Genomic DNA, 26,862 nt, shown 5'->3' on the forward strand with positions numbered 1-26,862 from the left:
TTGGGCACATGCTTTGGGTGCCTTTTTAAACATTAAAAAACCTGCTAGTGATCGCATCATGATGACAAAAGCTTTTAAAGAAAAAAAGATGCAAAGCAACAAAAAATATCTAGTTAAAATATTTATTATTTTGGACATGTTTTATCAAAAGACGCTAAATATTATTTTAAAAAAAGGGGGCCTTGAATAAAAAATTAATCAATTTGGGAAATTAATATCTGGAAAGTAGACTATAACAAATATATTATAAAATCTACAGTCCTTTTTTTCTCTATGTAATCAATAAGTTCTAAATTCAATATACCTCCTAATAGTGGTGTTGATGTAAGTGTGTAATAAATATACATTTGTTGTAATATATATTTCAGAATGAAACATTTAAATATTTATAATACCTAATAACTGATCTTTTACGTTCTTTATTTTCGATACTTAGTAATTAAATTTTTCCAGCCTAAAAATGCATTATATTTAATAACATTTTGTTTTATGCCTATGCGTTTTTTTCTATAGCCACTAAATTAATTGTGATTTGAAACTTGGTACAATCACAATGCATACTTTTACTATTCGAACTACTAAAAATCATCATCATACCCTCTATCCGCATCCAACGGAGCATAGGGCACTGCATTAGTATACCAATGGATAAAAAGAGGACAAATATTTTCAAGGGGTTATAAAATATAATTAGGTACTTTATTAATTAAACTTTTAAAAATTGTAATGTATTATAGAAAAATAAACATTTTAAAATGTGTTTAGAACAAGGAAATGTTAAGTGATGCTTTTTCAGATATACAACATGGTTATCGGCGTCGCTGGTGTAAATATTGAATTATCAAAACTACAAATTTGCATAGTTATTTTTTTATTCGCATCGCCTTTCCTGGCAGCTGTCATCTGTTAGTACTTTTATTTATATGGCTACACATGAATTATTGCAACATGTGTAAATTTTTCGTCTATTATTTTCGTTTCTCTGACTTGATTTCTGTGACTTTGAAATTGGGAGAAGTGTTGAAATGTGTGTTGTCCTGAAAATGCTCACGATACATTTTTATGAAAATAATTGCTCTCGATATTTATAGTTGCAAATTTTGATGAACGAAATAATAATTTGTGTGTAACATTGTAAAAATGGGTGCCTTCTTACCATCTGAAGTTGCGAGACTGGTCTTAGGTGAGACCGTTAACTTATTTTAGGCGTCATTAGTTTTTGTTTGGCGGGAAATACTTTCTTTGTTTATTATCCAATTTTAACGTATTTTGAGATGTGGTTTTTGTCGATATTTCAGGTTATTTAGAAGAGCAGGGGTGCATGAGAGCATATGATGAATTCCTCAAAGGATGTCGACACTTGGAAGAATGCAGGGGCCGAGGGTTCTTCACAACAATAATGGGTTTGGCGTTGAGTGACATTTTAGAAGATTATTGTGCAGTTCACTCGTACAGTAAGTTTAAGTTATCATTACTTAATTTATACGATTCTATTATGTATTTGTTTTGCCTCTACGCCAAAATAGTACAATTATCAAAATAATATTCAAGAATATGGATACTTCATCTTTTCGACCTTGTTCAGCTAGTGAAATTTAGATAGCATCAGCATTATTCATATTAGAAATTCAATTTGATGATTTGGACGGTTAAAAAGATTTGTGCAATTCATCCTGTGTATTTTAAATGTATGATTAAATTTTTAGCTCCATTTTGAATACTTAGCACTTAAAATAAATATTCTGTCGTTCAATTTTGCGCCCAGGGTGTAGTGGATACCAAATTGTGCTATCAATTCGTACATAATATCCCAAGTAACTATTTACTTAACTGTCTTGTATAATCACATTATACCCGAGACATTATTGTAATAATTAAGCATGTTTTTGTGTAGTTTAGACTCAAGAGATTGCTCCTATGTAGGTGCAATCTGATACTATGTATATAAGGTAATGGCCGATAGGCCACATTTCTTGTTGTATTGATAAAGAAATTTAATCTCTATTGAATTAATGTAAATATCACAATTTCCTTATCCCCACCCTATGGTGCTTAGGACTTATCTTTTTATACACCAAATGCAGTGTAAATAAATATTTTATGTCGACCTTTCCAGGAAACCAACCCTGGATACTATGGGCATTATAAACCTAGTATAAAGTTATGTATAGGCATAGTGGTAATCCTTATTAAGGATGGTATTCCCTTCCTTATTCTACCACCATGTCTAGGTGTAACTTCATACCGGGTTTAAAAGTAAGGCCCTATGTATCAAATGTGCTAACCATTGCACCAAGTATCAGTAATACAATATGGGTATAAAAAATCAATTTTCATCATTCCAAAAGAAAATATTTTTTCAATTTTCAATTAGAATAAAATTTTAATTAAAAATATCCTAGTTATAATTAATATCAATGAATTGTCTTATTTAATTACTGTTTTTTTTCAGTTCTGGACCTAGATAATGGAGAGGATTTCAGAAAGCGTATTGCCAAATGCCGAAGTCTTTTGGAGAAAGTCAAATTTATTAGTGAAGGAAATACTGACGTAGAAATAAAGGCTGAAAAATTATCTCAGAGGTGAGTTATCGGAACTATCATATATAATTTATATTTAAAATAATAGTGATTTTCTTCGATTTATTTCTATTTCACAGTATTTCATATCATCCGACCCGAGAAGGGTCGGATGCCTTTCAAGATGCTTACTTGCCCAGCATAAGCTTGAACTATGCAAGTTAAGCTTAGTGCATGTCTAATCTGTAAATGTGTAAAGCACTATGATTTTATGATATTAATCATAACATATTATAAAAAGTCAAGGTACTCCCCATAAAAAGCCTTAGTTTTGATCAGTTACTTTTCATAAATGTGTGTTTCAATACTTTAATTGCATCGAAATCAATTGAATTAGCTAAATATTAAGAAGAGAAAGAAGAAAATGTACAATGCATGCTGCTAGACTAAAATTATTTTGTAAAAACACCAAAGGTATTTTGTAATTTTTCTAACCTCAAACATTTCAAATGCTATTTATCTGTATATTTTACTTCCATTATGTTGTATTATTGATTTTTACATAGAATTCAAGATGAATTATTGTTAGTTTACTATTTTCTAATTCCTTGTTTATTTTTATCGACTGAAGGTCATTGCATATAAAATTATTATATTTATGATTTATAAAGTTTTATTGTAAATTTTGACAAGTAAACAAATATGTACAGCAAAGTTCATATATTATTATGAAATCTCATGTTTTAGAGATGAACTCTTTAGTACATACTATAAAACCCACATAATATTTGTGCCTAAGAAATTATGTCATACCTACTTAAAAAGAATGCAAATACTTTTGCTGTTGCTGTTTGTTTCAGTTTCCTATACTCTCTCTTTCTTCCCATATACTTTTATTTGTCATTGATCAATAATTACCGTATTACCTCACGATGGACTTAACCTTCAATGTGCAAATAGTAAATGGTAAAAGTGGTTGCATTATGATTAGGGTTATATCTCATATAATATTGTATTGAACTTGTTCCTTATTGCTTATTTTTACCATAGATGAGAAGCGATCTGAAAACTATTGAATTGGTATGAAATTACCACGTTTGCACGATAACATATAGTGAACAGATGGTTAGTAAAATGGTTGACCAATTTGAATCGGGTTGTGGGCCTATGGCCAGTGCCGCAGACTCATGGATCAAAGGTCCAAGGTTTGAAGCTTATTCTACAACAACTTGATACCCTTTTTCTAATACTGAGGTATTTACAACTCGTCGAAAATGGCCCCTAAAATTTAAATATCTAGGTACATCATAAGAACTTAAATATCTGTTTTGACTGAAAAAAAACAATCTGTTTACAAAAATATTTGTTATCTTTTTTTAAATGAATAAATAACACTTTATGGCACTAAAAAAAATCAAAATAACAGTCAGCAAATGAATATTATTGATTACCAGTATTATATTTATTTATTTAATACTTCACAAAAATATATTACATAATTGAATTTACAATATATTCCTCACTGGGAAAACCCGTGTCGAGGAAGACATTTAATTATTTTTTTTAGTGTGATATATATATTTTTTACGAATTGTTTTTACATAGATATACAGAAAACAATTTAATTAGAATACAAACACATTGTTACAAGTATCAACTAAAAGTAGGTAGCTTAGCTTGGATTATCAGAATTATAGGGTGACTATAGTTTCCGGGTTGATTCCATTTCTGTTCATTAATATAATTGTTATTTTCTGTTTGAATTTTGGATATGTTGATATGTTGCGGACATTTTTTGGCAGACTGTTGAATGGTTTTTGTCCAAGATATAAGAGCGAACATTGACCATAAGATGTTCTCATTCTCGGCACCGGCTGCAGTTCTTCAATGGTTTCCTGGGTTCCTATGTTTTTGGCTTTGCTTTTGGTCTTGTGATTGAACCAATAACATAGTAAAACCCAATTAAAAATTTGAATAACATCCATAACAGCCGCTGCCGAACACATATATTGAACTGGTGACAATTGGCTATTCATTCAAGTATTCATTCCAATATTGGTTTTTTTCTATTAGTCTGCAGGCAAGATCTTTGGGACAAAAGTCTAAACATGTAAGAAGTAATAGTTGCGACAGTGTGATAACAATAAAGACTGAAATATTGGATATGCCGCCACGAGCTGCTTCCATAGAGAGGCAAGACAGAACTATTCGCAACAGTGACAGAAGGTGCCGAATACACGGTGTAACGCGTTCCAATGAGAGTTTAGCAGAGGCTACTAGCTTGGCTGATCTGCCTGGGAATAAAAGTGAGTATATGAGTCGTTTATCATTTGTATCACCATTTTCTTTTTTGTGAATGTTCGAAATGAGTGTTTTACGGCATGAGTAGTACCTATTGACTAATTTTTATCAATAATATGCCAAATATTTGAGTTTTTTAAAATAGTTATCAAACAAAATAATTTGGAGATGGCGTAATAAGATTCTCATCTTTGGATATGGCGATGGTGGACTTTGTTTGAAACATGTTTGATGTTTTCGTACTTTGCTACAGGGTAGATAGTAGCTTAATTATTTAAAAAAATGTATTATAAGACAATTATTGTATTGCTTGAATGACTAATATTCAAATTATTATTTCATATTTAATAATTTTATTTTCATTTTAGTTACCAATAATATTGATTTATTTTATATATATAAAAAAAAAACAACAGTATAAATGATAAAATCAGTAGAAAACATATAAATATATATTTAAAAAAAAAATATGGTTTAAATAACCCTTTACACAATTGTATTATAAAAATTATAACCACAGCAGTTAATAAATTAAAATATAATTACCTATATTAAATAATTGAAAATTTGCAATTAAAAATTGATAATAACAATAAAATAATATAAAATATCAGTAAAAAATGTAATGGGCCTGCCACACACTCGACGAGTGGCATGGGAAGTAGCGATGAAAGGAGGCAGAGACGTAGTGTGGCAACATTACTCATCATGCCGCACATCATGCTCCTCGTCGTGCCCATCGTTCCCTATTTTGTCAGTTTTTGATCACGAGTCAAAGGACCGCAATATAAGCGCGAGTGGTTGGCCACATAATTGCGCAGTCACAGTACGCAGGTGGTACGCATAGAGCGCTCACACAAGACGCACGTGTCATTTTTGAATTATGTATATTTTTTTGTATGACATTGATATAATTAGCTATACTAAAAATGCATAATGCTGCCATAGTTTCATCGTCTATTATATAGCAGACAAATGACAAGTGCGTAGAGTCGCAATTAATTGCGCGAGTAGAGCAGTGTGTGGGCGGAGAGGGCAACATCGGGCGAGAGGGCGGCAGCACAAGGAGCAAAGTGTGGCGGGGCTATAACATTTATGAAAAAAAATCACAGATTAAAAATTGAAATGATTTAAAAAAGTAAAATAGCATTCAACTACATAACGATAAAGAATACAAGTAATACTGTTTTTGATAAAGATCCTTTTTTAAGCAATATTATCAAAAGGAAAAAATTATAATAATAATCCTTTTTTTATCACGAAATATGAAAGAAATAATTTTATTTATTTGACACTTTATATACATATACAATATATATACATATAAGGGCGGGCATATTGCCTTAAGGCAATTTCTTCCTACCTACCCAATAATAGAATTGATTAAAAAAATAATAAAATGTTACTGCGTATTTATGCCGTGCCTTACTTATTTTTTATGAATAGTCTTTGCTTTATTATTATTTTTTAGTTTTTTTACTTTGTAATTTTAGTTTATTCATCTCTTTTATTTCATAAAAAATCAGTTTTTTATCAAATAAAATAAATAAATTTTGTTTGTAATAACAAGTAAAAATGCCCTCACTATTAAATAATAAAATTTACCATTGTATTTTTTAGGATTTACGCAATGTTTTTGCGAGCCTGCCACACCACAGGCAATGCAGCAAAGCAGGAGAAGTCTTCCCTCCGACATGAATATTCCCGTGACTCGAGGTCTCTCCAAATCAATATCGCAAGTGTTTAAGGAAAATCTCAACAAGTCACTGAGTAATCCCAAAAAGAATAAATATAAGCCATGCAACATGGAAGAAGTAGAATTTAGAAAAGCCCTCGGGCTTGTAAAATCAACCCAAGTACCTGACAATAACCAAAGTTCCTCCAAACGGTTCAGTTCAAAGTTAAAGCAATGCCCACAGAAGAAGTCGTTTGTGAATGATTCGTTTCCCTCAGATTCCTTCAATGTTACTGTGAGTACTGAATTGTTACATACTTTATTATGTATTTATTTAATCTTAAAATACATACATAATCATGAATATTCTAATATTGAGTTAAATATAATTCTCAGTAAATTATTTATTTATTCCAGATGATTTTTACTGCGCAATTTTTGTGGAAAATCACCATAAGGGCGATATATATATATGAATTATTTATCAATGTAAACTATACCCTTTACACTTTTTAAGAACTAACTTATTAGCTACACACATATTTTTTCAACTTATATTAAAGATAAAATAAAAAAATCTTTTGCAAAATAGTAGGATAAGGGGGATGGTGACAATGATGATACATATTGTTAATTTAATATTGGTGAATATTTTGATGTTGTGTTTTGGAGGAAAATGATCAACTCTGTATATAATAGTGAAGTCGTGGGTTAGTAATAATTCTATATCGCCAAATGCGGTCTATTTCGTTTCTTCTTTCTTCAAGACTATTTAGTTTAAAATAAGTTAAATGATCTTCTTAGTTGCGCAGATTACGATTTTCCCCAGACCCGTAGGAATAGTTTGGAATTTAGTCAGTTTGTGACGAATGGTTAAATCAACATTACACTTTTGCAGACCCTTACAAATGCACTCCTAGATTGTCCGGAGTTACATGAGAAGTTGGCTGAGAATATAAACAGGATAATTAACAATTCATCCAGCAAGTTGGTCCACGAAATTATTGGTGAAGCGAACAAATCTCAGGAAGAAACTTTGACATTAAAGGAAACAAGTAAAGACCAAACTGATATAATTACTATCGACGATGATGTTCCTCAGTTGGACACTGTCATCAAATCCATTGTAGAAAAGACTGAAAAGGATCCCATATTTGATCAACTTGTAACTGATGTTTTAGGTAAGTTATTCAATACACACTCATAAAATTTTGAAGCTTCAACATTAATTATGCTGATCCAACTCAAAAAAGAATCCAGGTCCGGATGCAGTCTATATATCCATATTTATAACATTGCATCACTTTTGCAGCTGCCTCGGTAGAAAGTTCTTCAGATTCAGATGCTGCGAGTGGGCCTAGCACAAGTACTCCCGAGAAATCTTGTTCATCCAAGTGAGTTCTTATATTTATAAATTATTATGAAGTGTTACAAAGTGAATGCCGATTCAATTAATAACTTATTACTTATTATACATTTAATAAATTGATCCAGTGGATTAAGCAGATAAGCGGAAGTCCGTTTCTTCGAATGATTAATCTTAAATTTGCTTTGCAGGAAAAATGAACCACCTTCCTGGATAAAGAAAGGCAAAAATATATCAATAGGAGAAAATCATTTGCGGATGGTCAGAAACAATTTAATGAAAAATGATCCTCACCCTCAGAAATGCAACCAAAAATCGATTGATATGTTGAATGTTTCCCCGTTTAAAAGTTTCAATAGATCTCGGCGATATCCGAGGGGAGGAAAGAGAATGGACATCTTGAGGGAAAGTTACAGAGGAAGCACTCACAACATCGAGGATGATTTATCTGGCCAAGCATCGTCCTCTAATAGTAATTCTCCAACTGTAGATCTCAAACAGGATGAACCTAAAATATCCAGCAAAAATGTTATTATTTTATCAAATGAAGTTGTTCAAGGAAAAATTGATCCTAATAACGGATCTTTCTCTGTTCAGCAGGTCGATGATTCGATTATTACCAATACTGGTTACTCTCACCATTTGCCTCTACATTCTGCACACGTCACGGTTGAACCGAAAACCGTCTCCAAAGTATTGGTTAACAAAGAAGCCTCCACACCTGGTAATCATCTTAATGCAAATAGTGAGGCTGCAAATAATATCTCTACAAGTTTTCAAAATCTTGTACAACCGAATGAGACAAATAAAATACAACAAGCCCAAACAGAGATGAGCAATATAAGGCCAACTACCGCACCTGTACTTCAAGGTCCTTTTAATGTACATATACCTATGCAAACAGGAAATATTATCGCTTCGCTTCCTAAAATTCAGTTTGTGCAACCATCTGTGCAGTATTTAAATTTAGTTTCAAATGCTGAGAAACAGATTCCAGCCGAGGCTTCAGTTGTACCTAGAGCAGCGATGTACGAACTGAAGACTGTGCTAAACCGACAGCGAACCAAGCAATGTGATCTGTCTCCACTCCCGAGTGGTATGACTAAAGTCTGCACTGTCAGTAGAGTGGTAGTGACTGGTAAGGCTCCTGATATTGTCATCAGCAGTGGAAATATTCCTGGATCGGCATCATGCATCGCAAATGTTGGCTCTAAGCAAAATAGCTTTTCCAAGAAACAAATTTTGGACATGCCGACGTATTTAGTAGGAGCAGATAACACAGGTAAAAATACAGAGAAATCCCTTTTTTAAGTTTTTGAAAAAATAAAATAAATGTTCTAGACTATGTATAAATAATATACCGCCAGAAAATTGTAATTGTAAGAACTGACATAATTGGGGATGTTGAACATTTTGGCCTATTTTCAATGATTTCATTAAAAAGATTTTGATATTTTGCATTTTTTCAAAAAATATTAGTATTTTTATTTATTTATTTTAAATACAAATTAAAATAATATACATGTAAATATTAAAATGTAACACTAAAATAAAGATTTAAATTTTCTTAGAACACATAAAATAATTTTTCATCACCTTTTCTACTATAACATCACTTAAAATCACTGGAATACAACTGTCATTTTTAGGTCTCGGAATAACTGTTCTGTTCTTTTATAATCACTTTTTAATCTTCTTTTCACATTATGTTTATAACTTTTAATATTTCTATTGCTATATCTGCATCAAATTTATTGAAATAAAGACTTTACTATTCCTAAACGTGTGTCAACTGCGTGTGACAATTTCGAAACTGTTAATTTGGCATTTTTGTTCAACTTACCCTAAAGGAAATCGGAATGTAACTAATGTTGTATTTGTTTGAAAAAATTATCAAAATTCAATGCAAAATAGCTCGTAAGAAAATTAGACACTTAAATAAAAAGGTCGATTACATTGCATCTGCTTTGAATTTATTTTAAGACAATAATTTACCCATTATTAGTTATTTTAATGCCGACATAATTTTGGCTATTTTGACATATCAAATGAATGAAATGAAAACCGGGGTGATGAAATATGTAAAAAAATGTTCATTGTGTGGAATATTTGTACAAGAATATATGAAAAAAATGAGACGCTAACGTTGCGGTGTAAAAAGTGGGAAAGCGTAAAATTGAGGAAGGTAAAAATGGGATTGTACTGTATATTTATATTGAACAGTCATGGTGATATCACTCATCCTGACTCTTTAGGGATGTCAAACCACTAACCCTAACACATGCTGTGCTATCTTTATACCTGTTATAGCCGTTCACCCCATACTCCCATAACACTTCCACAATTTATCTTTGTCAACTCTATCAGACGCTTTTTGTTGATCGACAAATGCACAGAAAAGCTTTTGGTTTTAGCAAGAAATTTTTGTCATGTTTCGTAAAGCAAATATTTGATCTATTACAAACCGCTCTGTATATCTCACACTCTATCTTTAATCACATTTCTTACTCCCTCAATTAGTATTCTTCCATACATTTGCACTCCATACATTTTTATTTAGATTCAAATGACACATTTGTTTAATTGGAAGAAATTGCCAAGTGGCAATAAATCTGCTAATGTGCAATTCATATTGTACAAAAAGTTCAATAAGTAAAAACTTTTTATAATTGCAGCTAAAGGTGATATTTACAAAATATTAATTTTCCGTGCGATAATAATCAAATACAATAAAGTGAACACACAAAGAAAAAAAATTGTGTTTAAATTTTCCCAATAAAACTTTGTGTTAATACATAATATTTACTGTTTCTTGAATCATAAGAATCTTAATTTTATGAATACAATAGTGAGAAAAACACATTTTTCATACGTGTCCCCTATGAAAAATGTTACAAACCACGAAATAATATCCAAACGAATTTGTACCAGATTTTATCTGGGTGTATTTATGTTTGTTTGAGCTTGTTGCTAAAAGAGGGAAGGAGTAGAAAGGGGTGGCCTATTTCAAACTTAAAAAGATTTGCTCCTCTGAAATTGTATTTTTTTTCTCTCTATTGAATTTCCTTGCATTTAAATGATTATGCAAAAACTATTTATTGTCCCTGTCAATTTGAATTAGGTGAATGAATAAATCTCTCTTTTTTATTTTAGATACATCTAAGATACTGACTGGATCTGTAACAATGTCAGAAATGATTCCAACTATTTCAATACCTGAACCTGTACCATCCGTCGAGTCCAATAGTAATTACTATGCTGGAAATGTAAATCAACCAAACAGGAAGTGGACCATATCTACCCCGATAGAGCAAAAAAAAAATATAGGTCAGGTAGTCAATTCCGTCCAATTTCACCAAGGTTATTTTAATAATACGAGCAATACCGACGGAAATTCAACCATTTTGAAAAACTTTGATAATATGTCAATACCTTTAAAATGTCAGCTTTCAGGCAAAAGCATGTCACCCCAAAACAAAGAAGAATCATTTATTAAAGATTCCATAAGTAGTCAAAGTTACGCAACCTCGGAAGAGGATCATTATGTTATCGATGAAGGTTCCAAAGCTTCTCAACTTCCCCCTTCAACACTTGTTTCCAAAAAGGCATCAGCAGCTTTTGATAACAATGAAAACACTTTAACTGACTCGTACACTACAGCTGGATTAAATGTTGTTTCTAATGATTTAATTGAACAAAAAAGAAATACTCCTGACTTAATAATAGGAAAAAGGTCAAGTTCCTCTACTCCTAGACGGAGCTTTACACATGTACGAGTTCTAGATTTTAATACACCACCTCGGGGATCCGAAGATGATAAAAGAAGAACTCAAAGCTCCCCGAAACAGTCTCTCAGAATTCACGGAACAAGCCAAAAGTCACAAAACTCGCAACCTAAAGGACTCAGTGTCAAGTCTCAACTGTTTCCTACTATTCCAGAACAAACACAAGGTGAAATAGTTGACGCAGTAACTGCATCTGAGCCTAAAATCCAATTTACAAAATCTGTAGGCAAAACAGAATGTAAGGGAATAAAACTGATTAAGGCTCTCCCAGAACGTAAATCTGGTTGTAAAGTTATTAAACCACAAAAACTTCCAATTAAACAGAACTCTGGGTGTAAAGTCCTGAAACCAGTAAGGACATCACCGAGGCGGAAAGTACAAGATAAATCCGACCCCAAAATAAGCAATGTTTGGGATGACGTTCAAGGAGTAGGAAAAATAATTTCTTCCAATGATATCTCGTTCTTGAAATCAGAAAAGTCAAACAAAAGTAATGACTGTAAGCGAAAGGTTTATAAAAAAAAGGCAGTCCTCTCAAAAAATTGTTCCAACGAGTCGGTGCACATTGACATTGATAATTTTAGCAAGAGTACAGACTCCAATAAACAAGGGACTCGAGGTAAAAATGAGACTATAGAATCTAATACAGAAGAAACTTTAACAAGCCAAGAAACTGTTAACTCTGATAAAGATCCTGATATGATTCGAAACGAACTAATGAAAAGTTTGGAACATATCAAGGAAGAAGAAAAAAGAGTTGCTGAAGAGAGAAGGCAGCTTGAAAAAGAGTTAATTACCGAAGAAAAAAAGCGCTTGGAAGATGCAGCAGCAGTTGAATGGGCTCGTATTCGTAGTGTAGACAAGAGGCGTTGGGATCAAGAAATCAGGGCCCAGGTGGCCGATAAGCATCAACCGGCTATCCTAAAAACCAATAAACCCAAATCACGAAGAAAAATCTCCAAGCCAAATGTAACTTCTGAAATTCAGAAAACTAAAGATAATCTATCTAAGAGCACTGAGGATGAGGGGAAGCTGTTAGAAAATGCATTGAGTAAAACCCCAGACCCTGCTAGGAAAAATGAAAATGGCTTATTAAGTGAGGTTATTACGGTGCCAAATCACACAGACACTGATGAATTCACAGGTTATAAAACTAAAAATACACTCGATAAAAAATCTTTAATGGTCGATGTTTTTGGAGAAGATAGTAATGATGACTGTGTAGTTGTTGAATCAAATGTTATGTTACCTGATAGTAAACATTTACAAAAAGAGAACCCTTCAGTTGTCATCCAGCAAAAAAATGATTCTATAACCAACCAAAAATACTTGCTTCAGGTAAGAAACTTGAGAAATTCTGTACATGAGAAAACTGAATCCAAAAAAACTGTACCTGTTCAAGAAACAGTTCCAGTTCTGCAGAATAAAATTAAAAATAAATCTACACCTAAAAACAAAAACAGTTCTAAAATCACTTCTGAAAATAATTCAGGTAAAGATTTGACTTTAGAATCATCAAGTAAAACAAACGCATCTTCAAGTTTAGCCCCAAAAAAGAGTAAGAACTCTAAACACAGTGGAAAGTCTTCTTCTAAAGAAACAGTGACTGTAGTAAACAAAGAAATTCCGATTGCTTCCAACTTAAATGAATTGCAAGTGGCGAAAACAGAAGTAGCAATTATTCTCGAACCACCTGTTCCATCTGTCAAAATAACTCCGGATATGCCGAGAGAACACGATTTCAATCCGATGAATGCTAAATGCAATTTAGCCTCGCTTTTAGAAACCCCATTCAAGTGTGGAATCATGGACTTTAATTGTTTGGAAACTCCAAAGTTTATAAGTCCAGGGTTTTTCAATGATCTGGGATTATCATCTCTGAAATTATTAGATATGCCGACGCCTAACTTTCCCACACCATTTGCTGTTGGCTCTACATCTAAACCTATTACCAAAGACTGTACGCCCGGTTCATATTCATCTCGTCCTACGGATTATTCAAGTAGTAGTTCTTATTACAAACCAGATGAGATAGAGTTCAATGTAGATGCTATGGAACAAGCTCTGAAAAAGAGACTTTCTCAAGATTCACAATGTTCAGTGTCACCTGAATTTAAACCACTAGATAAAAATGAAGAAAAAGATGATTTAAAGGAACAAGAAGTACAGAAAGAAACGGAAGAACAAGATAAAGAAACCGCTGAAGAAGTAATACCGACGAGGGTTTTAAGACCGAGAGTGACACCTAAAGTGTATTTTCCACATGTGCAACCAAAGACTGATAAATGTTTAAAAACCAGTTATCCTGATAAATGTACAGTGAATGATAGTTGTAGTAAGCCTTCTACATCAACCAAAAAGTTTCCACAAGATTTAGATTTATCTAGTGATAGTTCGTCTATTAGTTCGACACAGTCGTCTAGTAGTTTCGATGATACAGTAATAAAAATGTCTTTCATTGACACACAAAAACAATACTCTACATCGACTCCCAATGCAAGAAATGAAAATGCCAGACAAAGTGTTACAAGTAATCAAAATACAAGTAACCCTTTGGTAGTGGATAAAAATACACAATTAAAAGACAAATCTTTAAAAGCGTCAAGCAAACTCAATGCTCCTATGGAATCAAAATCCAAAAAAAAAACAAAAATTGAGGCCACTAGAAAGGTTGTTCAATCATCGCAATTATCATTAAAAAGTCATTCAAAACCAACCAACGTAAAACATTCTATTGATCCTTCTCTTGATAAATCTGACTCTTACCTGTCAACTCTTAAAAAAGTTCAAGATGATAATGCTCAAAGTGAATCCAGCAATAATAGTACTAGTTTAATTAAATCTAGAAGAAAATCTTCTACTCCCCGTAAACTTCAAAACACGTTGCCAGATACCTTGTTGGTTAAATGTTCTGAATCCCAAAATTCCATTAGTAATATTCCGACAGTGAGTTGTCAAGATGCTCAAGTTAATATGGCAGCTTCCCATTTAGGATTAAACACCAAAGTTGATACAAAGGATTTTGAAAGTGTATCTGCTACTAAAGATAATGCAATCACTGTTAGTTCTCAAAATCTTGATAGAGTTAAGGGCGGTTCTTTAGAAGATAACAAAAGACCTTTATGCTCCCCAAAGTCTACTGAGGAAGATTTTGTGACATTACACCTGAGCTCTGATGAAGCAGATATAGATTCCACTGATTTAAATTATGATCCCAAATCAACAAGTGGTAAGTCTTTGAATGACTCGTCTGAGTTATTCCAAATCCAAAATTTTATAGCTAATAGTTGTAGCTCTGATGGTGGAAAAACACCTTTTCAAAAAAATTTAGAGAAAGAAGGATTTGATGAATTTAGTGCTAAAAAAATTGAGAAGGATTTGACTGATACGGTTGCTATTGAAGATATATTTTCTTCTAACTGTTCAAAATCTACAGGTCAACTTAACACTGTCAACGTTTCTATAATAAATATTGAAAACCGAGAAAATCTAAAAACCGCCACACAAGTCACGGAATCCCATGAAGACGAAAACAAATCAGTATCTACTTCATTAAAAATTCATGAAAATGTTGACACATCAGCAAAACCTACAAAGCTGCATAACTATTCTAGTTCGAAACCAAAATTGGAAAATAAAGAAAAAAAGGATAATGATAGTGTACATTTTAGTAAATCACCTGTTAATAAAAAAGACAAATTGAAGAGTTTGGATTCTACGAGAAATATCTTTGAAGACAATGATGAAAAACACCTGGAAAATGAGAAATTGAAAACAGATCTTAAACCAAAAACTGATAATTCTAAAAAATTAAAATATAGTTCTAAGTCTCATTACAGACCTAAGGAAAGTCACAGTATGAATTATAAAAAGAGCCCTTTAAAAGTAAAAACCTCAGTTTTAAAAAAAAACAAGCACAAAAGTCCAATTAAATCAACTTCTCGTTCTAAAACTTCAAAGGAAATTAAGGAAAATATTTCGGCGGAAATTAAACCAAAAGTTTCAAAGGGGTATAAATCTGATGCAAATGTTGATAAATCTCGAGGGAATGAGAATGATGTCAGTATGGAAGCAAAGGATGTAATAACTGAAGGTAACAAAGTTAAAATAAATATTTCACCAAGTTCTTCTAGATTGCCAGATGTTTCGGAAATTTTAACTCCTTCACAAAATATTTCAGCAGATGAAATCAATAACTCCAATGATTCTGATGATTCTGATGATCATGTCACTTGGGAAACTCATCTTTGTAATGATTCAACTGATAACTTCAAAACAATATTACATCGTTCACTCAAACGACGACCAAAATTAATGCCTTTAGGTATCGATTTTGATAACTTCCGTGTAAGTGCGACAATCGTAAATCCTGAAACGAATACAGAAGAAGAACGCAATGTGCAATTCACAAATTTCTTTGAATTATTTACCATAGATCCTTTTCCAACTGCCAATGTAAAAAATAAAAGTTGGAACCAGAAAACTCAACCAAAGAGACCACTAGAATTACTAATGGATGAATGCGAAGAGCAGAACGAAAGTATTCAAGATATTTCTGAACTCAACTATAAATCTGAAGAGGTAACTGAGACTGAAACCTCAATAGCTATTAATTCTATCCTTACGCATGATGAATCTGCTAGAAGTCCATTCTTCTTCAGTCGTATAGAGGAATTCCCCATATCTGGTAATGTTGAGGTAGCATGTGAAAAACTGAAGAAAACTATAATTGAAGATATTCTCTCTGAAAATTCCTGCGATGAACCCAAGGTTGACCACCGAGATGATTTTCAATCGGAGACCACATCGGTGGAAATACACAAAACTCCCGAACATGCTGACAAAAGAAAGAGACAAGATTGTGAAGAAGATTCAGATGAGAGAGATGAAGAGAATTCAAAGAAGGCAAAGTTTACTCCGCAGTATTTACTAAAGCAACTGGACATAGAATCTATTTTAACCAAAATTCACGGTCCTTAATGTCATTTGTTGTCCTTATTTTTTTTTAATACATAAATTTATTTCAATTTTTAGAACTGCAGCATTATCATAATGACCAAAGCTATATTTCTTCTTTGACAACATATCCACAGTGCTGAATACAAATCGTTTTCTGTCTGTTTTCTACAAAAATTACAATATTGTGTACAGCTCATTTAAAATATAAATTAATTGCCAAAATTATATTTGAAATATAAAAACCTTCTAGACATTTAGAAACATTTATACTTAAAAAATAAATCATTCACAGTGGCACACTCCCAATGGACTTTCATCTCGGGCTTAATACTAATTGATGACATTCTCACAAAAATATTAAAACAAATATTTTTTTTAATGATCTATTATGTATTAAGACCGATGATTATTCACGCGCAGAAAAAAAACATTAAAAGTGAAGATATTATGATCGATTTTTATGTGATTAATATGAGTACCAATTGAAGTTTAAATTAATGCAAAACAACAAATTCTGGTAGAAATATTCAATGTTAGTAATACAGTCTTAAATATCTTAAAAGGGATTAAAATTGATTTTGCTTAGGGTACGAACAGACAAAGAAGTCATTTTTGTAATATTGTTATTGCTAGCAAGACATATTGGTTTTTTAAAAATTTGGTTTGAAACTACAAGTTAGTTTGAACCATTAAATTTATGCATGTGTGTGTATATGCTATTTTAATTTAAGAAGTATAAATATATGCTCATCTTTCAAGTTAATTGATCATTATTCTCTTACCTGCACTTAACGGTGCATAGAGCACTGCATTGGTACTCCAATAGCGGTGTATTTTGTTAATTTGTTATATGCACAAGGGCAAGTATTTCAGTTCACTAGGTTTTATTTAAATGCTGCTGTGTGTTTTTAAATAAATAATTCACATTTGCCTTACTGAGAATCGAACCCGAGATAGTAGGAAAACACACTAACCACTAGACGGTAATGAGGTACTTCAGTCCTACGGGAAATTAGATACAAATATGTTTTCTTGCGCGCGGTAAAAATTAGAGCATTAAATAGTAACGTAAAGTTTCTTGAAAATGTACAAAAAAAAATATATATATTTTAATAAAAACGAACTACTTTGAACAACATCACTGGTTCATATGAATCAACCGATAATAAGAGAGCTGTGAAAGCTATCCGGTTTGCTTACCGTAAACGGACAAGTTATTTCAAAAATACAAAACTTTAAAAAATCGTAATGCTGATAATATGATACATAAAAATAAAAATTTGGCTTAGTTTAATATTCTATAAACAAATAAAAAAAACCACTGAACTTCCTTATTTGATTGCATTTTCAAAACATTACCTCTTCTGGAGTAAAATGTTCAAAAAGTTGGTTCATATTTTTATTATATTTGATTGTGAGATTTCAAATTGTAAATTGGTTATGTGAAAATGAAGTTATTTTTAAAACTAATTAAGCATGACAATTTATAGTTTATGAAAACGTATTGACTCTAAGAAATATAAAACAAGCACTCGATCAACGTCTTCCATATTTGATTTCATTTGATAAGACATTATAATTTGATATTATTAAGTTTGTGCATTTATGCGGTGCGTTTACCCATGGTTGTAATTGTATTTCGGATGCTTTATAGTCACTTTGTAAGATTTTCGGGATGTGTTCAAATGTTGGTAAGCAATGTATTATTTGTGTAAATATTGTGAAATATAATTAAGTCATAAAATATGTGTATTGATAATGTAATATTATGTTTTTTTTTACTGTTAATAATTTATTCACTATTCTAAATCAGGATAATTTTAAGATCATAAGTTAATTTATGATAGTGTTGAGTTGTATGTTGACAAATTATTGTAAATAGATTTAAAATGATGTTCACAAAAGTATTTGAAATTACACTCTACTGACTTGGTTTCTTTGTTTGTTATTTTAGTTAACCTACCTTAATCACAAATTTATCATCTTAGGTTTTCATACAAAAAAATATTTTTATAATTGTATGGAATTAAGAATTTATTATCGTCACTGACAAAATTTCATACAAATAATATAATTTTCGTGTGACTCGATTTTTAAAAATCGATAATTTTTTTGATTCATAAATGCAATCCTGGTTATACAAAGAATTGCATAAATACATACTTCTCTTATTGTACATGTTGAATTTTTTATATATATATTTAAGGTACACTGAATTAAAAATTACGATAGAGTCAGTGATTTGTTTTTAGGTCACACAGTTTTCAATCAATTCAATAAATGAATGTCTCTATCTTTGTTTTATTATTTTTCACGGCTTATAAACGAATTTTTACTATATTCTTGTACGTCGCAGAAACATGGACCTTCAGAGAAAGAGAACGAAGACAGAAAGTGGCGTTCGAAATGTGATGCTGGCGTAGAATGTTGTAGATACCTTGAACAACCCATAGGACTTGCGTTTCTATAATCTGAGAGTTGAGTACTAAGCAGCGTATTTCTTCCACTGTGCAAATCCGTGTTCTCAGGTACTTTGACCACGTTACCAGGTGAAGAAATAATACGGAATAATTTATTTTAGAAACTTATTCTTTGTAGGTCATCCTCAGATTTAGCTATTATAGCTAATATTAATTGTTTTACTGTACATTTTACAAAATGTTACAAAAGGTTACAACCCAGTTCCGAGCCAGTAACCTCTTCTATAATTTCATTTATCATAAGATTAAATAGAAAATGGCTCAGACCATCTCCCTGTCTAATACCATCAATTGTTGGAATTTGTTAGGATAATTAATTATTCACATTAATTTTTGTTTTGTAGTTGGTATATATTATGGTTGAATTGTCTTTACCATTGCATTGGATATTCTCTCTAGAAGTATTCTAATAATATATTTTATTTGAATTTTTTTATTTATACATACATTTCATAATTTACAAAATGGCACAAAAAACACTCTGACAAATTCTGCTTGTAGGCTCAGTATGTGAAGGGTCAGCAAGTCAGAAATATTAGTATGCCTAATGTTGCAATCGGTTCCTATATGGGCAAATGCCAGTTCCAAGAAACTGATTTGCTCCGGCAAATATGGTTATCGAATATGTTTCCCCTCAATAAAAATAATATTGAAGAAATAGAAAAACTGTTATAGCCTAACAGAGAAAAAAAAAACATATACAGTGTATATTGAGTTTTTCTACTGACATTTCTTGGTGGAACTGCATTTTAATTATAATAATAAAAATACTTTATAGTTTTATAATTTTTTTACCAGTGACCAGGTTCAAAAATAATTATAAATAAAAGTGGAATAAATCTATAAAGTATTATTATTATTATAATATACAGTGTATGTTAATATAATTTTTTTCTTTTTTAAATATAATAAATTTACAAATGATTCAATGGAATTGCATAATATTTAGATTATTATCCTAAATAAATTCTCTGATTCGTTACTTCCAATGTCTGTCAACCGAATCGTAATTTTCTTTTTCAATACTTATTGTTTATCAGATATTGACGGAATCAGGTTAGGTATACAGTTTAGGGTTGTTACATAGAAATGATTTTTGGAATACAACTGTTCGTGCTATTGGAATCACCAAATCGTTTCTTACTGTACTGCTGGTTAAGTGGGCATGACTCGCAAAAAAATATTTTAATAAAAATGCACTATGAATGACGTCACTGGATCATGTGAATCAACCTATGGTCTGAGAGCTATGGAAGATTTCCGGTCTGCTTGTCGCTTCTGGACCAATGGGAAGAACCGAATAAGAATAAGCGGAAATGAACCTCTGACGTTACACGCGGAGTTATTTCAGAAATACAAAACTTTAAAAAATCGTAGCGCTGATAATACGATATATAAAAATTGAAAAAAAATTGTTTTGACTTAGTTTAATAGTCGATTAACAAATAAAAAAACCACTGAACTTCCTCATTCGAGTGTTGTGCACAGTAAAGAATTTTCTCAATAATTCAGGATTTTTCTTCTATCCTTTTTTAAATATAGGTGTAGTTATACTAATTTTCCTTTCTTCTGGTATAATACCTGCTGCTAATATTTTGTTAAAGAGTTTGTGGATTTCTTAATCTGAGTATTTTATCAGTTTATTTGGGATACTGTGAATTCCGGGAGCCTTCCTATTTTTAAAATTCTTTATTTGTGTTAATGTCTTATTTCATTAAATGTTTCTTCTGCAGCTATTTGAATTATTTATTTATTTATTAAGGAAATCATACAGTCTTTATATAAAACAAGATACAAAAGAACAATTTAAAAAAGTAAGACCAATTACAGATTTCACACTAATTTATTATGAATGCAGGAGGAGACGGGAAAAATAATTGAATTCTAAAAAAGTAAAAATATGAATATTAAATAAAAAGTACATAAAAGGGAGAAGACATTGTATAGCTCCAACTCTACTTTCCCCCCTCTCTCTCCGCTTCCATGAACATTTATATTTCTTTGTAAAAATTCACAACCAGCTGATTTCGATTTTAGTTGACCGGGTTTGTTAGCACAGAGCTATTGAAAATATGTTTCCTTCTCACTTAATATTTTGCTTGTCTGTGTACATTAATTAATCAGTTTCCTTTGGTTCCTAAGGATTTTCCATTCATTAATGTTTATTTTGTTTTACTTCTATATTTTTCCATTTGTATTTTTATATCACTGTCCAGTTGACGTATGTATTTATTTTATGCATATTACGTATCACAATGATTGCAAAAATGTAAAAGCTCACTGAGAGCGTTTGGATATAACAAATAAATGAATTGATTCCCTGTTATAAATATCTAGGTTCAGTAAGTTTATTACTAAAAATGCGCTTATGTTTTTCAGTGTCCCTAAAGCATTCCTTTCTCCTGCAAACATTCCGTAATATTCAATTAGATATCTACCCTGCCTGTGCAGTTTAGGTTGGTACCAAACACTATCCAAGGGTGAGTGCACTAATTTGCAAGGGGTGTCAACCGATCCGTTGAAAATTGCTTAATCATATTAAATTTACACATAGCACCACTGCTGGTATTTTGTTAATTCATAAAAGTTGTGATTTCGCTTCTCTTCTGCCTTTTGTCGATATATCCGATTGATGTGACAGTATTAAACTCGCTAGGTCTTGCACACTTCATTAGATGGTAATTTTGTTTGCTATTGGTTTACCTGGAATTATGTACATTTAAAAATAGTGATGGAGTTTTTTCTATGTACCTATGTTTTTTATTAGCATTTTTTTGTTGAGAATCATCCATGCGATTTTAGAGATTTGTTCATTAAGTGTGAATAATATCACGGAGTTGCTAGCCTTTTCGTATTTATTTACGGGAATTTAAAGCGTTTTTTATTTATTTTGAGAACAGCTATGAAAAAAAAAACAATATTTATTAGATTAAGGAATATATTAACCATCGAAAAATTTAAATCAATTTACTTTGCATTAGCCCAATCCATATTACAGTCCGGAATAGTCGGATGGGGTGGTGCTTTTAAAACAAACATTTTACCAGTCGAAAAAATACAAAAAAATATTATAAAAATTATTTTGAAAAAAACATCTGCTTTTCCCACTGTTCAATTATTTAAAAAATTAAGTTTTAAGGTATAAAATTGTTATATAAAAATAATTGTTTGCTTCAAATACATTAAGACAAAATAAATAGTAGTATTTTTAGGTCACAAAACGTAAGTACGCGACCTAGAACAGGTAGTAATATCTTAATTCCCAAATTAAAAACAACTACAGTGCAACATCATTATACTTACAGAGGAATATTTTTAGTAAGCAACCATTTGTTTTTTTAAATATTTTATTTTAAAAAAATTTCTGCGTTCTAAATATTTATTTTAATATGCTAATATGTCTTCTTGCCCTTACTGACCATTGTGGTTTCGGATGTGACAGGGTTTAAAGAACACCCTGTATATAAATATACAATACAAGAAACCGCGATAATCAGTATGGGCAAGAAGACATATTGGCATATTAAAAAAATATGAAGAACGAAGAAAATTTGTAAAAATAAAATATTAAAAAGAACAAATGGTTGCTTACTTCTGCAGGGGAGAAGCGAAGGGGGCGCTACCGCGTGGTTAACGATGTGTTAAACTCCCCTCTCCTCGTTTCTCTCCTGCAGAAGTGAGCAACCATTTGTTTTTTTTAAATATTTTATTTATTGAAATTTTATTTTTTCTAAAAATTTTTTTTATGTGCCAATATGTCTTCTTGCTCATACTGATCATCGTGGTTTCGGATGTGACAGGGTTTAAAGAACACCCTGTATATCTATATACATATATGTTCTAATATATGTATTTTTCCATTGACATCAACTCTACAAAATGTTGGCAAGAAAAAAATGTGATCCGACATTGGCTCTTTTGTACCCAAGACCCATAATTTTTCTCTTACTCTCCTTTGATTGTGCTGCACGCAGCGCTTTAACCACGGAAGTGCCTGCCGCTGTCCTGACCCGACCGGTCTATCGTGTAGGGAATCTACCTCTTCCTCTTTTTCCCTCCACGCCACCGGCCACAACCAGTCGCTCCGGGTTATCCTCATTGCCACGCGCAACTTGGGATGAACTTGCTTTGCAGAATTGGAGAATGCGTCATAGGCGAGTTAAACCGTCAAAGTTTAACTCTCGATGGATGGACTCGTTGGTACCTACGTCTAGCTGTCCACGAAATTCGGAGCATGCGTCTTCAGCACCACAGTTCAAAAGTGTCAATTCTTCGTCTTACCGCTGCTTTGATGATTCATGTTACTGCAGCGTATAGGAAAATGGAGCGAACCAAACTCTTGACTAGCTTTATATTGGCACTGTCTTTCCAGATTTTATCGAGCTTAGACATGGCAGTTTTGGCAATGGCGATGTGATGTTTGAATAATTAATATATAATTTTTGTCGAAACTTAACCGGGAGAGTCAAAACACATTACCGCATTCCTTCCGTGCGCCTTGAACGTAACCCCGACAATACATGGTAGAAAAGAAAATTAAAGATTAATATTTCATGTCCACCCCGTCAGGAAATTAACTCAGAACCTCTCCACTTGATTTCCATTTTCAAAAATTTTACCTGAGAGAAGCCATAGAGTCAAAAACGCTTGTCTAGGGTCCTGGTTCTATTTTATTTACATGCACAAAATTAAATATTAGACATTTGACTTCAGAAACACAGCAACATAATCATTTACTCTCATGACATCGTGATAAATGTCAATATATTATTTTTTTTCTATTTTATTATAGTCTTAACATTCTTGAAAGATGGTTGAATAATAATAATTTTTTTAAAGAAATATGAGTGTTCTTATAATTTACATAAAAAATAAATTTTAGTGGCCATTTTCAACGAGTTGTAAATAACTCTATTAGAAAGCGGAAATCGAGTTGGGGTAAGGTGGGGTTCCAACCTCGGACCTCTGATCCATGAGTTCGCAACACTAGCCACGGGACCACAACCCGATTCCCATATTGTTTGTAAAAATTGGAAGAGAAAACCCGATTTATGTCGAAGTACTACTAATAGCGTATTTTGAACAGTGAAACCACTCCCCCCACATACCCGAATAACCATTTCAAAGACCGCTGGTCTTTCTATCGGTTTCGCTCATACAAAAAAGCAATGTTTTTTTTTATTAATAAAATAGTTTTTTTTTTTCAATGTAAATCGTGATTTTAATTGAATTTAACTCTACTGCTTTCACTGTGAGTTGACAAATTTTGATCAGTAAAAAAATCATACACGATTAATGTTTACCTAGACGGAGAATCGAACTAGATACCTCATAAGCCGTTAATGTTATCATAACTAAGTGATAGAAGGCTGAAATATATTATACTCTTTTCTTGGAATGTAGGTACGCGTTTTACCAGTGTCGCTTATTTGCAAGAGTGAGAATATTGAATGTTTTGCCCAATCAGATTGGTCACATCACGCGTCCTGTCGTCAGTCCTTAGTCCTCCCTGGTCCCTATTAATAGTTAAATCCTTGTACTGTTTTGTCTTGCAAAATGCGACATGACGCTGTTGGACGAAATATCTGTCATCTGGGAAGTGAATAATAAATTAGGATTTTACAGAGCCGCCTCTGGGTATTTGTTATTTCTTATTTCTGCATTTTAGCTACTAATTGTCTATCGGAAAGACAAAACTACTTTTTTAACAAGCAGTTTATTAATTTTTCTGTGTTCAGGAGAATGAAGAATACAGTTAAGGGCATTGGAAGTAAAGAAAGCAAACTCCCGTTTTCGTTTTTTGAGAAAAATAACAAAAACTGCTACACTGATGCCAAAGAGTCTTCACGTTAAAAATGTTTTTTTCACTGAACTTAAACTTTAAGATACGAATAAATTAGCTTTAATAGAAACACGAATTCAAAAAAAACTTTCTCAATATTTGTATGGCACGGCCATTTTGAAAATTTAAATCTCAAGCCTGTTATTGGTTGAATAAAATGGCTGATGGATAATGTTATGTTTGCTTCCAAACACTATTTTCAAACCAACAGAAGTATGATTTTAAACTACATTTGCAACTCAACTCATGATTTTATAACAATAAAGTTGATAAACAACAAATGACTTCAATTAGAATCGGGTTGTGGTCCCGTAGCTAGTGTCTCGAACTCGCGGCTCAAAGGTCCGTGGTTCGAATCCCACTCTACCCCAACTTGATTCCCATTTTCCAATAGTGAGTTATTTACAACTCATTGAAAATGGCCCTCAAAATGAAATATTTTGGTAAATCATAAGAACGCAAATATTTCTTAAAAAAAAACATTTTTTTTTTTGAGGTTTCTATCTTTGATTCCAATACCCTCAGTTATGTGCGTGAAATAGAACTAGAACATTGGACGAGTGTTTTCGATTCGATGGCTGCTGTCAGGTAAAAATCCTTAAGAAGGAAATCGAGTGAAGATAAGTCCGCCTCATTGTGTAGTGGTTGACGCGTTCATTTTCTTTTGGGTTTGATTCCTGGCAGCGTGGGCACTGAAGACTGGCACCTAAAGCTGGTCACCTTTCCTTCATGTCACAGATGATCGAACTACGCTGCATTTGGTTTACTAATGCAGTGCCCCATGCACCATTACGTGCGGAAATTGGGAGAACAATGATGATTAATTTGTAGAAATTTAAAAAAAACTGTTTCAATGAAAACAAAAATTCAATTTGATATATTTCGTTCCGTTTTGTAATTATTTTTGAAATTATTTTTTCCTACCTATATACAGGTTATCGAGTAACGCGAATGTTGCCAGTATTTGCAGTGTGAATTCACAAAAATAATAGCAACTATTCAATGTTTATTTTCAAGTTAATTTTGAATAAATTTTAATGGGATTAATGCAACAGTATTCATATGCATTTAATAAACGATTATCACGTTAATCGATCATTCCTAAAAATATTCTAAAACAACTGATTAATGAAAAAGTTCTCACCAACTCAAAACGAGGGTAGAAATATATTCCTGAAAAGACTTACTTTTTAGACTGGATCGAAATACCTGAAAAATAATTCAAAAATGATTTTGTAAAATGTTCCTTCAAGAGTAAATAAATAAGTAAAAAACTAATTGATAAACAGGTATTTCGTTTTTAGCTATTTCACTAAAATAGCTGCTTTAAACCTTTAACTGCATTTCTTTAGCTTATTTAAAAATAAATATATATTTTTTAAACCAACTAAACTTCTAAACACAGTTCTATATTTTATTACTTTATATTGTATTTTTTTAAATTGTATTTTTTTGAAATATTTGTTGTTTATATACTCATCTTCTTTCTTTTATACCAACTTTACTTCTAAACACTGTTCTATCTTTTGTTGCTTTATATTGTATTTTTAAAATTTTATGTTGTTTATATACTCATATTTTATAAAACTTTCATGCATGTAAAAGCCCTGTGGGCGTGAATTTTTTTTTTAATATACTAGCCATGTTTTATTATGATTTTGCACAACATATAAAAATGTCTGCCTTAAAACAGGTTGTACGTAGTTAGGCAGACTACACAAAATCCGGAGAAATATATTACAGCCAAAAGTAGTAGATTTTAGGAATTGTTAAGTAAATAAACCATTATTCTTCTGCTCTCTCGTTCCTCAGTTGGGAGGGTGGTGATTGCTGGTACTTTCCTCAGCCATTTCATTGACGATGCGTATCCACTCTTCACGGCTCTGCGCCCTCTCCACAGCTCCAAGTCCGCCATTTACCATACCCGTGAACTTA

General features: G+C 31.9%; 1 protein-coding gene across 1 annotated transcript; it reads left to right on the top strand.

Moving 5' to 3' along the window:
• Positions 1-931: 931 nt before the first annotated feature.
• Positions 932-16,960, top strand: LOC148284631 (uncharacterized). The gene is made up of 9 exons (XM_088237578.1): positions 932-1,183; positions 1,299-1,454; positions 2,453-2,582; positions 4,593-4,825; positions 6,441-6,790; positions 7,394-7,676; positions 7,808-7,889; positions 8,053-9,143; positions 11,015-16,960. The coding sequence occupies exons 1-9, from the start codon at positions 1,141-1,143 to the stop codon at positions 16,624-16,626; spliced, it is 7,980 nt and encodes a 2,659-aa protein (XP_088093704.1). The 5' UTR covers positions 932-1,140; the 3' UTR covers positions 16,627-16,960.
• The last annotated feature ends 9,902 nt before the right edge of the window (positions 16,961-26,862 follow it).

This window comes from Micrasema longulum, unplaced genomic scaffold, assembly GCF_059751315.1.
Source record: "Micrasema longulum isolate JH-2025_06_02 unplaced genomic scaffold, ASM5975131v1 h1tg000103l, whole genome shotgun sequence".
Taxonomy (NCBI): domain Eukaryota; kingdom Metazoa; phylum Arthropoda; class Insecta; order Trichoptera; family Brachycentridae; genus Micrasema; species Micrasema longulum.

Coding starts and splice junctions, on each gene's coding strand:
- LOC148284631 (XM_088237578.1), top strand. CDS start 1,141: ATGGGTGCCTTCTTACCATCTGAAGTTGCGAGACTGGTCTTAG. Junction 1,184..1,298: donor AGTTGCGAGACTGGTCTTAG/GTGAGACCGTTA, acceptor TCGATATTTCAG/GTTATTTAGAAGAGCAGGGG. Junction 6,791..7,393: donor CAGATTCCTTCAATGTTACT/GTGAGTACTGAA, acceptor ACACTTTTGCAG/ACCCTTACAAATGCACTCCT.